This window comes from Acipenser ruthenus, chromosome 9 (genome assembly GCF_902713425.1).
Source record: "Acipenser ruthenus chromosome 9, fAciRut3.2 maternal haplotype, whole genome shotgun sequence".
NCBI lineage: Eukaryota > Metazoa > Chordata > Actinopteri > Acipenseriformes > Acipenseridae > Acipenser > Acipenser ruthenus.
Window position 1 is genome coordinate 52,720,989 of NC_081197.1, and position 16,253 is coordinate 52,737,241.

Here is a 16,253-nt window from a genome sequence, read left to right on the forward strand (position 1 = left end):
TTGTGTTTATGCTTTTATTGAATGAAACTTGCACAGTATTTTGGCAGTTTTACCATGCTGTTCCCAATGCAAGTAACCATAGTTTACCGTGGTTTGCGATGTTTATTAATATGTTTTACCATACCTTGTTGTTCTTTACAATGCTTGTCTATGCTTTACTGTGTTTCATTATGCTTTATTACACTTTGCTATGCTTTTACTATGATAAACTTTTATAAGGGTGCTCACAAGGCTGCACTGTCCCTGTGGCAAAGTGGTTTGCAGTGCTCAAGACAATGACAAACAACAAAGTACTGGTGAAATGGTGGTTTATTTATAATCCAAAGTCTGATGACAACAGTAAAGAAAAGGAGGGCTGGCAATACACAACGATGTGTATTGCACAGCTCAATAATGTTGCAGTCCCGAAATAACAGACACAGTTAAACATACTAAAATCTTTTGTAGCAAAAGTTTTGCTTTTGTAGATGAGGAAAAAAAGTTGCAAAACTCCAAAAATGCTAATTAAAAAGTATTCATACCCTGACAAGGAAATGAAATTAATAGCTAGCTGAGGCACTTCTAGCAATAATAACCTCTTGTAAATGATTAGGATATTTGTCAATGAGCTTATGGCATGATTCTTTAGTGATTTTTGACCATTCTTCAATGTCTTGGCATCCCACCTGAAGTCATACCGCAGGTTGGGTACTTGATTTCACACTGCTTTTGATAAAGCAGGGTTGATCTGGGTGACAGACACAAGTACACAATGCCCTGGAAGCAGCTTGTTACAGATGCTTCCATCCAAGATTCTCTGGATTGAACCATCCACCCAAATGTTGATTAGTGCAAATGTTTCTTCATCTCTGTTGCAATCTGGCTCATGCTGTGTCTCAATCAACACACGTATGGCTAAACAGAATAAACAGAAATGTTCCTTGCCAAAGTAAAACCTTCACGCAGGCGTGGCTGTTTGTTATTTTGTCAGCTCACGAAAGTCTGGATTTTTATCTGGTTTACCAAAAGGTCTTCCGTTGAGGTGTTAAGGCTTAGTCTGATTCATGAATGAGTTACCTTGATCAAAAACATTTTGCAGTTTTCATCTAATCATTACAATGAATGTTTAGATCCAGATTCAATTACCTTAAGACAATTTCAGAGTGTCTCTGAATTTGTAGTCTTAAAAGTAATTTACTTATCTCTCTGTATTGTTTCAATAAGGCAATATGACCTACATATATGAATTATCCAAAATGAATCCTCTCGTGATGGTTTTAGGTTCTAATTGTTTTATTTAGAACCTTTGACTTAATATGGAACCTTTTGTTGAGAATGTGGTTCTTTGTATATCTATTTCAAATAAAAAAGATATACCTGGATACCCAGCTTTTTTTTTTTTTTAAAGCATCAAAATACAGCAATGCTATTACTTAAAGTGTAGACAACAATTTCTTGACTTGTATTTAATAATTACAATATATTTAGTAATTCTCTGAATTGATGTGCAACACACAACAGCAATAACTGACCTACATTTTATGGTAGTCACAGTAATTGCTTGTGTGATTAGTGCATACCACCTAGACATGAGTACAAACACCACAGGAAATGGGAAACACTTCCTTGAAATGGAGCAAACTTACCGTCTTTTCTATTGGCCAGATTTCCATCGTGTTGATAACAATTTGGAGTAGTAAATGGTGCGGCTGACCTAGTTCCCTAAAAAACCCTCTTGTTTCGTATCTCGGATACAGTTTAGAGGCTGTCATTGCAGGACGAACCAACATGGAAGGGAGGCGAGTGTGGGGACGTGAGGCGCCTGGCAGCTTCTCCGAAGAATATTTAGCATGCTGAGTTCTCCCTATGTTTAAAATGTTATATTTGAGTACCCAGTTTAATATAATGTGTTATGGTAAGTGATACTGGACGACGTTGCTGTGGTTATACTAAATCCGCATCTCACCTCCCTTAGTTGGCGCAGCTTGTGTTTCATTTCTTGGAAAGCTGCCTGTCTCCTCCCACAGAATAAACGAGACCTCGCATGTGTGGGATGTAAATGCAGGTCAGTGGAACAGTTCATGCGCATTCGCTGGAGTACTGCTGTTGTCTCTTGTTTTGTTAAATAACTCTTCACTTGCTTTTTCACAAATTAAACCGAGAGTTATGGCGTTCCTTAACCCATTTTGAATGCAAGGCTCTTGCTGAGGTTTCACGTTTTATGCAAGATTTGCTGTTTTCTTTTTCCCACATTACACGGCTTATGAGTTTATTATTGATTTAAAACGCAGCACCGGGGAGTAGGAAACGTGTTATTAATATAACACAACAAAGCAAGTATTAGAAGCCTGTCTGACAAACCGCATCAGCTTTTTTCTTTTTTTTTTCCAAGAAAACGTGCCCCCCCACCCCCGCTCCCACCCCACAAAAAAATGCTTTTTTTTGTTATAAGTGGGCATGTACGTATGGTTTTGAGATGTGGTGTTTTCTAACACGATGAGATACAGTAGAAAGGAGATTGCTGGGTTACGCGTCAATAAGAATTTGTATCAGAATCAACTGCGCCGCATCAGCTAAAACCTGTGTCAAAAACAAAACTCAGATCGCTTCGGCAGACGGCAGCACAGACTGGAGTTACCTTTGTACGTCTCGACCGCAACAGGTAACACATTACTGTTTCTATGTTCATAGACGGAACCTACTGCTTGTATAGGTGGGTAAAGGTCCAAAACATGTATTAATAACTGAAACCTAAACAACACTCTCGCATTAAATCATATTGGTGAATTGTGTTGTGGTAACTTGTTGCTGCCACGTTTTTTTCTTCTTTTCTGTACTGACTGTAACCAAAGTTTTAGATTTATTGATCTGGAATGCAACTTAACCATGAAGTGGTAGGTATTCATCCACTCTGTATTGATAAAATCGTCAACATAATTCAAATGCTGCTTTTTTTTTTTTTTTAACAAATACAAATTTCATGAAATAGTTGGAATCGTAGATTAAAAAGTGCAATGTGTTTAGTGGTTGTTTTTGTCAGTGTGTAGTTTTGTATGCACAATATGGTCAATACTAGTACTAATGTACATTATAACCACAACTATCGGTTTCAGTGGTGAAGTCAATATTTTATTTTGGTATTTGCAATTAATAAATAGCGACACTGAATCCCGGCCGCTTTGAAGAGTGCGTTGCCTATAGATTAACTATAGGGCTCAGTCATCCAGCACAGTATGACTTGCCCACTTGATTACTGAAGGTGAAAAGTAGCCTACCGTTTTATTGACATAACGTGTGGGGGTGGGTTTTTTTTTAATTGAAATTTTGGGGTGGGGGTCACCGCCTAGGGCCCCCACCTACTGCCCCCACCTAGGGCCTCACACAGACTAAGGCCTGCCCTGTCTACTTGTGCTAGAACCAAGATTTTGGGAAATCATGTGCATATAAAACAATTCACAATGGTGGTGAAGGATATTGTACTCCAAGTAAGTAGTAGTTTGATGAAAAATAACATTCTTTTAAATGAAAATTAAGTCATTTAGGACCTTTGTTTTTTCAACAGAAAATCACACTTTGGTTATGACACAAAACGCCACAAAGACAGGCACTGGTTATTCTTGAGATTTACCGGTAAATGTCTGAAGTAAAGCGTTATGTTTATTTCAGACATTTACCGCCTTGCTTAGACCTGTCAACTCTCCCTTATTTGCTGGGACTCGCCCGTTCTTTGGACACATATCACGGACAACTCCCAGGGCAGATTTCCGCCCATATTTTGCTCAAAACTCTTCTGTTAAACCCTGTTTATCTCAGCAAACCTTTAATTTCTGCAAAAGCCATGTACTGTCTGGTTACTGCAATCCCCATCTGCACCTAGCAGAGTTTAGGATTCAGGGGAGCCCTGTGGCAGGCATGCATTCAGTTGTTGACCAGCGAGGATGGCTGCACCAGTCTGGTAAAAAAAATTATATATATCTATATATATATAAAATATATACACACACACACACACACACACACACACACACACACACACACACATATACATATATATATATATATATAGATCCAAATAAAGTAGGTGCCATAGCTCCTCCTTTGATGACAAGGTCAATGTGCAGTACCAAACTCAGCCTCTAGGTGTGCTGTGTGATTAAAGTAACAACGCCAACTGGACCTGTTTACTGTATTGGCTGCTGCCAAGTCAGTCGCCTACACCTACAGTACAATAAGAACCACAGGGGCCAAGAGAGCATTGGGTTGTGAAGCATCACATGGCTGGAATAGTTCTATGCCTTTGTCTTATGTAGGTATTCACTTTAATTCAGGCCACTAAGATTTCAGTTTACAAAAGCTCCCTTATTTTGAAAACTCAATGTTGACAGGTATGCTTGCTTGGGAAATGTATTTAACGATAGCCAGTGACATCAATAATTGCTAAACCTTCCAGTTTTCACCTTCTTATTATACTGTATCACACACCAGATGGGATTGCAACCCATGATTTATTTTATGAATTGTTAACGTTTGCTGTTGTACACAGGTGTGCCCCCAGAAATCTTTCACATGGTACGCACAACTGAACCACACCGACATCCCATCTCGTGCTGATAACGACTCTGCATCACCATTGCGTAAAGTGTTTCAGCCAATCACAGTGCTGCATTTCTGTTCTTTCCTGAGTTTTGCCTTTCTAAAATGAATAAACACAGCAAGCTGCCATCAAGACAGAACAGCAACTACAGTGACAGCCAAGTAGTCCACGACAACAATAAAAGCTACAAATAAACCTATTTGAAATACAGACTTAAACTAGGGGAAAAACTAGCTCTCAAAACAGTTATGCTGGTTCCATTTCTAATCATTTTACTCTCACAATCACTACAACTAATGCATGGGGTATTAACATAAACTTTTTTTGTTACACGTGGCAAAACAAGCAGTTCAAAAAATAAAACATCAATAACAATAATAATAATATAAAGAATAAACTCTTGTGGCAAGATAAATGCCGTTATCTGGTCGGAGATTAATCCACATGCAACATTTGCAAGACCCCCACATGATGTTAAAGTGACAGTGTGGTGTGGCTTTACGGCTAACTTTGTTATTGGACCGTTCTTATTTAAAGAGCCATCAGCAGGGGACCTCTAAAGTGCCCAGTCACTGCTGCATGATACCACCCATGCTGACAACCCATGTCATTCCTATGCTGAAGCAACGAAATGTGATAAATGCTACAGTCGTCATGAAGGATGGTGCCCCTCCGCATACTGGTAACCAGGTGAAATGCGTCTTGCAGGAGCACTTTCAGGACAGAATCATTTCACATCACTTTCCTTGTGAATAGCCACCTCGTTCACAGGACCTTACACCAGCGCATCTCTGGTTATGGGGGTACCAGAACCCTCGCACAGTTCCGGACCTCAAGGATGCCATTGTCCGGGAGGTGGCCAGCATACCTGCTGACATGCGTAATGCTGCCGTAATGTCCGTTGGCACACAAATGCAATTCATTCTGGATTATGGAGGAGCACATATTGAACACTTGTGATCATCAGAGGTAGGTCATAGTGGCGCCCCCTTGGGACAAAAAATAATAACTGTCGCTTTTGCGTCCCCATGGTTCCCGTAACAACTGTATGCAATTTCAACTTCCTGTGCCCTACCGTTTGTGAGATATGGTGCATTGATGTGGTAAACTTACTTTCTAATCACCATGTATGTGTGTGTATGTATATGTGTGTGATTTTATATATATATATATATATATATATATATATATATATATATATATATATATATATATATATATAAAATCATGTCAGAGACTTTCCCGTGACCACCGTGATATCAAGAGCCCCAGTAGTGTAGGCGTATCTTCTGGTCAGTAGGTTATTGTGAAGGTGGGTGGCTTACATTGACCGAAAATGAGTGAACAGACACAGCACTCAGCAGGGGACAGGCAGAGGCAACGTAAAGTGAAACTGCACTACCTTTTAATTTTAATATTCATTCCTTGTCTGATGTAAAAAAAAAAGCAAAAAAAAAAAAAGCATTTTTCCGTCCTCCTTTAATGCATACAGCCTGCCCATTAGTTTCTAAAATCGCATTGATGCACTGTATCGTTTTGGAATTCTTCTTTAAAACAACCCGCCTCTTTAATATAACATACTTATTCAACATGTGCAGTCTGCAATATATGAGTGACATTCCCATTAAGCCAATCACAGCTCACAGGATCCATTTCCTCACGCTCACAGCACACATGATTTAGATTAGTTTAGCAATGTGAAGGCTTGTTTAAACTTTATTTTACTTTGTGTAAAATTTAAAATCAGTAGCCAAAAAGTAGTTGGAGATGTCACAGAAGCGAAAGGTGCAGACGGAACACAGAAGATTCCAAAATCATTAGCCAGATGATTGATTATTTGTTCACTGAATAATTTTGACGGCAAGGCAAAATGTCTGATTTGCAGTGCAGTGGTTGCAGTTATGAAAGATTATACCATACAACGTCACTATGACACGCTGCACAAAACAACATATTTTGAGTTTATTTGAAATTAAAGAAGCTATGGAGTCTCAACTAAAGGTTTTTTCTGAAAATGAGAAGAAAAATGAAAGTGCTGAGGATGCCATGAACAACACAACCACAGAAAATGACTTTTTTTTATTAACTTCAAGAAGCCATGGAAAGTGCAGAATTACTTTGGAAGAAACTAACTGGGATTACAACAGAGGGTGCACCATATATGACTGGACAAAAGAGTGGGCTGGCTAGCAGAGTGCTGGAAAACATTAAAGAAAGAAATGCAGAAGTACCAGTTTTCTTACACTGGATTCTGCATCAACAGGCATTATGTGGAAAAGTTACAGAATTAGAACACGTAATGAGCATTGTTATCAAGTGTGCCAGAAAAGAAGTGCCACGTGTCCGGACAGAAAAAGGTACATTTCATAGTGGTACTGTTTACTATTTCACATTTTCACAGCTGTCAGTATCTTTTTACTGTTTGAGATTTCCATTGAAAGTAAAATACTCTTCTATTTCCTCCATTATATTACATTTGTGATATTGAGTTTTTTTGTCAGTGTTCTAGGAAAGCTGCTTCTAGTTATATCTGCCTATTTCTGTACTATAAAATACATTAAGTAATATGTTGATTAATTGATGGAAACTGTGCCTCCTACTTATTGATGACTAGGAATCGTGCAGTGGGGGTAATGTGTTTTGTGTAAAGTAGTATATTTGAGTATATGGCCTAAGTACAATTTATATAGACAGACATTTTCAGGTACGTTACAATGTACATATATATTATTTTTTTACGGTGTGGCCCACCAAGTGAACAGTCTTAACGTAAATGACCCTTGCTGCCAGATTTTTCCATTCAAACAAATTTTCATAACCAAGTAATTCTGCAAGATGTATTTATTTCACATTAGTGAATCAGTGAATCAAACAAACAAATCTGTTGAATTGATTCACTAAACTGAATGAATCAAACAAATCAAGCCAGTGAAAAGAATTGAACTGCACATCGTGAGTTTTCAGGCCAGAAAAAGAGGTTTAAATAGCCCTCCTATCAGTGGTTAAAGCCTGGTTTCCATGCGCACTGATAAATAATCACTTTAATGCACGCACTAAAATTAACGTCCTTTATTCTGAGCTGGATGCTCATTTAATTACATCAACATGCATTACAATAAAAATCATGGGATCCTGTTTTCTACAGAAATAGTGATGTAGTGTCTGGCCATGCTGATTACGAGAGGCTCTATATCATACCTAATTAAGGGGAAATGTATCCTAATGTGTTCTCCTTAAACATAATACTAATAAAGAAATACCAAAACTCTACTGTAAAGGCAAACTGCAGAATTACAGAGCACATTTACCACCGAAAAGTTTTTTAAGAACAAAAGAGTTTTGGTTCTTTTTAAAAATGGATTACTTAAAAGCCACCACAAGTTCCTGAGTAATTGAGAATAGACTATATTCACTATACTTTAATTAAAACAGCATATTGTTTAAAAAAATAGGTGAGAATTGCATACAAGCATGTAGTTACTGCGGCGTGATGTGTCTCATTTATTCCACGCTGTCTGAAGGCTGCTATGAAACATTTTCACAGCTAAAATCAGCTGAGGAATCTAAACTGGTTGCAGATGACTCATCCAGATCTACAAAAGCTTGCAGCTGTTTGTCTAGAAGATGAGAGGTTTCATTTAAACTCCAAGTCACCAAAATGCTTATCAGATCTTCTTCCCTCTATACATCAGTTACTGTAATTATACATCATGTAAATACAAAACACAATGGTTATTTGTGGGTAACTTTCAAATGAACAATTTGTGAGTAAAGACATAACTCAGGACTATCGTCCCTCTGTGTCTTCTCTCAGTCATTGATTATTTTTGTTACCCACTTAGAACCATGCATATGTGTGTTCTGTATAATTATCTTTTGTTTTCTGTTTATATACTAATTTGTCAATTTTAATAATTGTCCCTGATTTTCTGAAAGGCTGGGAATCATATCAGTGTTGCACTGACTCCAGTGTGCCCTTCAGAAAATCAGCTTTGAGTATTTTTTTCTGAAACCACATAGCAATTCAGTCAGTAATATGCATTATTCAGCAGCCTTCCTTGAAACATTAGAGTTACTTAATATCTCCTAATGGAAGATTCCAGAGCTACTTGTTGAATATGCAAAATCATATCATTCATTTGTTACTACCTGTTCATGTGTATGACTGCATTCCCTATGATGCTAGGTATCAACCATACCACCCTCTTCCCTGTGGTCTACTGTTGCTTCCAAAATGTTTTGCTCTGCTTATATACATTCTCTTCTAAACCTGTATAAAGGAAACATAATCTTAAAATTTGATTTAATTTCATACTGAGAATGTTTTTAAAGTCCTATTAAAACCGATAAAACACCACCGATACCAAAAAATGAAATCAATGCATAGCCAATAAACACCAGAAAAACACTGGAAATGGTTACTCAAGTCATTTATTTGACCCCTTTCCCAGTGAAAAAAAATAAAATAAAAAATACAGAAGCCTACAAAAAAAAATATATAGTGAGTGGCAGTCTTCCTACATTTCTATTGGAGGATTGTAACACGCAGATGCCCGTGACCATAAGGATTTCATTGTGGAAAATAGCAAAGGAAAGAAGGTGCAATTGAAATGTACAAGTACTGTCAAGTTGATATTGTGACAGAAGAAAATAAAAACCCAGACAAATTTTGGAAAGTAACCGAAAACAGTAATTTCATACAGAATAGAAAAAGCGAAAGCACCCAACAAACGATTTACATAAAACTCGAAAATAGCTAAAAAAAATAAGCACAGAATGAAATGAATAAAAACCGAAAAACAGAAGCCCTAAGTATATGCTCAGTGTATCTATCCTAATGTATTTAATGTCACTACTGCAACTTTGCCATAATGTTGTTTAGTCAACAGCTACTGTACTGAACAACACTGTAGTGTTAAATAGAAATGATGGGGTCACCACAGGAGTTTGGTGGTCTCAACCTAATCCCCACTGGACGTTGTACCACTTACCACAAATAACATTTTGGCACATCACAGCACGATTGGCAGTTTTTCTTTTCGTATTAAGATGCACTAGCAGAGCTGTGAGGTGAAGCTCCCATGGCACCTATCAAGTGCGTTGTCTCTATAGCTGCTATTTTTAATAATAAAAAAACATATACTGTATAATGTTTGTTTGTAAAGAGAGATGTACAATAAATACTATGCTGCCCCCCCTCCCCACCAAGGGATCATTACCTGCTTTATCAAACCAGGTTACATATTAGCGCTCTCGTGAAAGAGCATTACAATCGCATCACCACCATGGAAAAATGTTGTGAACTGACCTACTTTTCTATCTGCCAGCAGCAGGCAAGTTAATCCTGTTTAGCATGGCTGGAGGGGGGGATGGGTGGATCCAAGCTTTCTGGCACTGCGCTGTACAGATGGTAGTCTTCAGTATGCTGTTAGGTGTTGTGTAAATTGGAAGAACTCCTTACTATGGGAAACAATGTTAGGGATTTAAAATTAAGGTGTGGGCTTTAATCTCTGGTTCAAAATGCTAAACTCTGGAATCAGATACAGAAAGACAATCAGACAGACAGACTAAACAGTCTCCACATACAGCTATGGCCAAATGTTTTGCATCACCCTATAGAATGAACTCCTTTTGCTTCATAAAGTCAAAACCTGCTGAATAATGTTACATTAACCTATTGAATTACTTACTGCTTTGTAGTTTTCCATGTACTGGTTGGTTTATATCAAACAATTATTGACGGTTTAATTTATTATATATTATTACAGGAAACTGTTTTTTGGACAGTGTTAGTATTTTGGGGTGTTGCTTGTTTGAATGAACTCACACGCTTAAAATAGATGATCTCTCTTTGTTTATTTCTGAAGTTATATCATCACATACTGAAACAATTGACATTAACCGAGACCGGAAGCCTTCGTTTCTGAGTAATGAGTTTACGCAGCTTATGTTAGGAAACCAGCGCTCCTAAATTGATTGTTCTAGCTGTCACACAATGTTAATCTATTGCAGAGGTTACTGGATTTGATTCCTACTGTGTAAGTGTAATCATTCAGTTATTTTAAACTAACAGTGTGCAGTCGAATAAAAAGAAGTGTGCATTCAGTACAGCTCTAAATACCGTACAAGAACTGTACTTTACATTCCTTGAGAGTGTCACAAGCAATCTTGTGAGGTTTCACGCACTTCAATTAGTATACAGCTATGGCCAAAAGTTTTGCATCACCCTATAGAATGAACTCATTTTGCTTCATAAAGCTGAATGAAACCTGCTGAATAATGTTATGTTAACATAGTGAATTACATTCCACTTTGTCGTTTTCCATATACTTAACGAAAAACTGACACTGAAAAATGTGACATTTCGAAATCTAACATGAAATACTGTACTACTATTATGGCTTCCGGTAGACTTTTGCAACATCATTTTGTCGTTTCTTTGATTACATGATGTTAAATAAAATATAAAAATTATGTTCGTATAGTTCTTTATTTTTTAATTTTTTTTATTAGGGCTCAATTCTAAAATTCGAGGTGGTACAAAACTTTTGGCCATAGCTGTACACAGTCATGTACTTGTGCTCACAAATGTCCTTAGTAAGTTTCATCAGAACTGGATACGCATTTTTCTAGATACTGTATATGCAAAACTATGAAAGTACATACAGTTGTATATAACTTTAATATATTTAAATGAAAAACTGTAAAATACAAACAAAACAGACTATTGTATGTAACTTGTGCTGAAGAAGGTCCTTCGCAAGTTTCATCACAATTGGAGGTGTACATACTGACAGACAGATGCCTGCCTCCACTATATCTCCTGGGGGATATGCATTCCTGGTAGATTATAAGTACATGTGGTTTATTGTCAATGTTTTTTTTTTTTTTAAGTCTTCACCAATGGTTTTTTACCCCGGTTTTTTCCCCAATTTGTAATGCCCAATTGTTATTTGTATCCCGGTTCACCGCTGCAACCCCCCTGGCGACTCGGGAAACGGCGGCTAGAACACGCGTCCTCTGAAACGTGCTCCTGCCAATCCGTCATTTTTCGCACTGCGGATCCACAGCGAGGCCACCAGACCTATAGTGCCGGAGGACAACACAGGTCTGATGGCTCCACTGCAGAACCACAGGTGCCCTATCGGCCACAGGGGTCGCTGATGCGCGGTGAGCTGTGGATTCCCCTGCCGACCTAAGCCCTCCCTACCAGGGCGGCGCTCAGCCAATTGTCTGCCGCCCCCTAGGAACCCCTGGTCATGGTCGGCAGTGACATAGCCTGGATTTGAACCTGCGGTCTCCAGGCTATAGGGTGCATCCTGCACTCCACGTGAAGCGCCTTTACTGGATGCGCCACTCGGGAGCCCCGTTTATTGTCGTTTTGTCTAGTCCTGTACCAGGTAGAGTAGAGTGATCCAAATCAAAGTATGTCTGACAGGGATGTGTAATAAAATCCTGAAGTTCCTGATCATAAATCATTGAAGCAGATTCTCTGCTTAGAGATATAGTTTTGTTGTCACCGACTACAATTACAATACAGCTATGGGCAAAAGTTTTGCATCACCTAGAATTTTAGCATTGAGACATAATTTATAAAACAAGAAATATATGAACATTTCACATTAGATTTCATGATGTCAGATTTCAAAATGTCACATTTAAAATTTGTCAGTTTTTCGTTAAGTATATGGAAAACTACAAAGCGCTATGTAATTCAATATGTTAAGGTAGCATTATTCAGCAGTTTCATTCGACTTTATGAAGCAAAATTAGTTAATTCTATAGGGTGATGCAAAACTTGTGGCCATAGCTGTACTGTATAAGCGGAAACGTTGTAATGATTTTTGTAAAGTTATTTGATTTCCTATTAATTCAGGGCATCCTGTAACAAGTCTGAGAAGAAGCAACAAGACCAGTTCAGTGTTCTCATCAAAGAGCTTGGCACGATGCTTCCAGGAAATCTTCTCCTTATGTTGGACAAACATGTCCGGTTTAGCGAGGGGCTACTGTATGATTATGAAAAGCTTTTTGGGGTTGAAGGTGGGCCCCACTATAGAATCTGATGGGATTAAACTGCCTTTCATTTTTTATTTATATATATAACAGTAGCAGGAGCACTTCTGGACATGGTTGGTTTGGGAATGGGACAGTGGGGTATGATTAATGTCAAGATGCTGCTGGCACCCACAGGGGTGACATAATGATTAATGACTTCAGTGCACTTACAGTTACTAGAAAGTGTCAGATTTGTGTTAAAAAATGTTCCCGATGACTGTGTGTGCTGCCGTTGTAAGACAGTATACCATTGCCTAAAGCATTTTGCATTTTGTATGTTGGTCGAACCTCGCCCACCCCACCCCCCCCACCCCCCTTTAAAAAAATTGCTTATTTTGATCAAAGAAAAAAGAAGTGTGTTAAAATATTTGAAAGAAAGGTGAATAGTACAATAAAATATTGAAGGAATGTGCAGGATATTCCACTTTCTTTTATTTAAAGAATGTAACAAGTACTGACTGCAAGTACTTTTCCTGTAGTGTTAAAATCCTTGTTCAAAAACTACCATTATCTTCAGGTATGGTTATTTTTTTTCGTCACTTTTGAAGTCCCCAGGCCAAATATGTCGTACCAGTTTTCATCACTATACAGGAATTCCAATATTTTATAGGCTTAAAAAGCATTGAGGTGAGATATATCTCCAGGACAACAAATATTTATTAGTGTTGTTTTTTCACCTAAAGTTTTCTAATAAAACCAGGGCCATTTTGCGGTATTGACGTCCACAGCGCTCAGCAGACTATGAGTTTTGAAAACATACACCTGATACCATATCTAGCTCACTACTGCGTAATACACTTGTGAGAGCCAAAGACGGGTCCGTACTTTGTTTTGCTTGAGGTATTTAGGATTAGACCATGAGTACAGACAGACTTTGCTATAGATCCACTACTTAGACTAGGATTAGGCCTGCTTTGTTCAAGGTATTTAAATTTAACTTTATCTCTTTGGAAGTCTTTAGTATTATGCAAATGAGAGTTTGTGTGCTTTCTTTCACAGTTAAGAAGTAATTTGATTTAGATGATCAAGGAAATTCAATGACTGAGCAACCTGCTTTAGCTACTGTAGCTTTATGGGAATATTTCAACTGTCAATATTATATTGTTTTCAATGCAGTGTGCCCCCATGCAGCAGTTAAGACCATTTGTATGTGTTGTATTGTACAAATATTTCTCAGTATATTTCAAGTTCATTATGTGTAATTTTCTTTTTTGCATTTGATCACTGACATTTAGGTGAAGGTCATAGGATTCAACAATGAAAATATAATTAGAAGCATTTTTTTAAAATCTTTTGAACAGTAAAACAGTAAACAGTTAGATGAAGTGTATGAAATCCAAGTCTAATGATGTAATTGTCAAAGGACTTGGAAAAAACCTGCCACCTTCAAACCAAACTATTTATTCAGCCAAATTAACTACAAACATTATTATTATTATTATTATTATTATTATTATTATTATTATTATTATTATTATTATTATTATTATTATTATTATTATTAAATAATTGGTGTTTGTGATTTTTGATGAACAAAAAGGGAACGTCCCCTCACTACTTTGCAAATGCACCTCAACCGTGACCTGATAACCCCTGCCATTCAGTTATAAGCTGATTGCCAACTGTGCCAAATTGTGTGGGGAGTTTTTCATACTTCATATTTCAGTTTCCAGGTATATAATGTGTGTGTTTTGTTTTTATGTCACAGAATCAGTTGTGTGGACGATCTGATGGATGAAGATGAGAAGGACAAGGCAAAGAGGTGGGATAATTTAGGCTTACTAAGAATACAACACAATTAGATACCTGTTTGATACCTGAACTTTGATAACAATAAAACACATTTATTACCTGCGTGTCTTACAGCCTTCCTGACTTTGTTGCTAGTAAATCTAAATATTAGCATTTCAACTGCTATAGACATCAACAGTGTTGAATAACATCTCCAAAATGTAGGCAAAGTAAAAAAATAAAAATAAAAACTATATGAAAATAATTTAGATATTTTATTTAACATAATGTAATCAAAGAAACTACAAAATTATATTGTAAAAGTCTACCGGAAGCCATAATAGTAGAACAGTATTGTATTTCATGTTAGATTTCAAAATGTCAGATTTTTGTCAGATTTTTGTCAGATTTTTGTCAGTTTTTCATTAAGTATATGGAAAACTACAAAGCTCTATGTAATTCAATATGTTAATGTAACATTATTCAGCAGTTTCATTCGACTTTATGATGCAAAATTAGTTAATTCATCGGGTGATGCAAAACTTGTGGCCATAGCTGTACTGTAAAGCGGAAACATTGCAATGATTTGATGATTTGATTTCCTATTAATTCAGGGCATCCCGTAACAAGTCTGAGAAGAAGCGACGAGACCAGTTCAATGTTCTTATCAAAGAGCTTGGCACAATGCTTCCAGGGAATACCAGTAAAATGGACAAGACCACAGTGCTGGAACGGACCATTGACTTTCTACAGAAACACAGCGGTAACAGCATTAGTAACAGCATTAGTTCTGACCTTCTTGGTACAGCAAATCCAAGAGTTCTAGCAATCTGTTTACACTTGAACTGTGCATAATTAAACATTATTATATGTTATAGGACATTTTTTGCTAATGGCCAAAAAAACGTACAACTTGATTGGCCTAAAAATCTGTAGTCAGTTATTTTATCAAATTTATGGATTTATATCAAATATTTATTGATGGTTTAATTTATTATACAGTAATGTCAATTATCTGAACTAACTTCGACCGATACTATTTTGCATAATCGATTTGTATGGATAATTGAACAGGTATTAATAACAATTACTGCACCTTTAATAATGTATAGAATAAAGTTAACACACACAAGTACCTACTAATGATATATAGCTAGTAACCTATACTATCACATTAAGCATACAAAATTACGAAGCTTTACAAATCAGTAAATTAATGCAATTCAGGAAAACTTGAACACCTCCAGTTCAGGTAATGAAATACTGTAATTAAACGTACCATATACCAAACTTTGAAAATCAAAGAATACAATTCAGTACAACTGACACATTACAGAACTTCAGGAATCATTAAACTTCAAAAATTCAGTAAAATGTTTCTATACTTTGATACTTGCTGTTAAGGAATTGTAATAATGTGCAATTGAAATGAATAAAATAAAAGTTCTTAGCTGCTCAATAACAGACAGGATCTCCAGCCCATACTGACGAAATAGGAGAAAATTTAAGAACGAGGTGACTGTTTTAATTTACTTGACTGCAACAATTTAAAGCACACAATGCTTCAGCTAAGGTTTTTGTGGTCTGAATAATTCTGTAACTTTCATTTGCCTCAGTCTGCTGGTGTTTTTTTAACGGTTTTAGCAGCAGAAGCTGTGTGCGTAATACACCACACATAATTCATCACGTGATTGCAGGTGCGTTCGGTTGATTAGACAGTATGGTTGATCAAAGATCGGATAATTGACTCTCTACTGTATATTATTACAGGAAACTGCTTTTTGGACGGTGTTAGTATTTTGGGGTGTTGCTTGTCTTCCTCCCCTGGGACATGCTTGAAAAATAGGGGTTGTGTGAATGAACTCACACACTTAAAATAGATGATCTCTCTTTG

The 16,253-nt window shown here is 37.0% G+C and overlaps 1 protein-coding gene across 6 annotated transcripts in view; it reads left to right on the plus strand.

Moving 5' to 3' along the window:
- The first annotated feature begins 1,817 nt into the window (after positions 1-1,817).
- Positions 1,818-16,253, plus strand: part of LOC117405918 (neuronal PAS domain-containing protein 2-like) — a 45,893-nt gene continuing 31,457 nt past the window's right edge. The window contains exons 1-3 of one of the 6 annotated variants that reach the window (XM_034009441.3): positions 1,818-1,894; positions 14,337-14,390; positions 14,974-15,122. In XM_034009441.3, the coding sequence (XP_033865332.3) occupies positions 14,359-14,390; positions 14,974-15,122 (181 nt within the window). In that variant the 5' untranslated portion in view covers positions 1,818-1,894; positions 14,337-14,358. The other 5 variants (XM_034009440.3, XM_034009439.3, XM_059030232.1 and 2 more) reach the window with 5 other exon arrangements.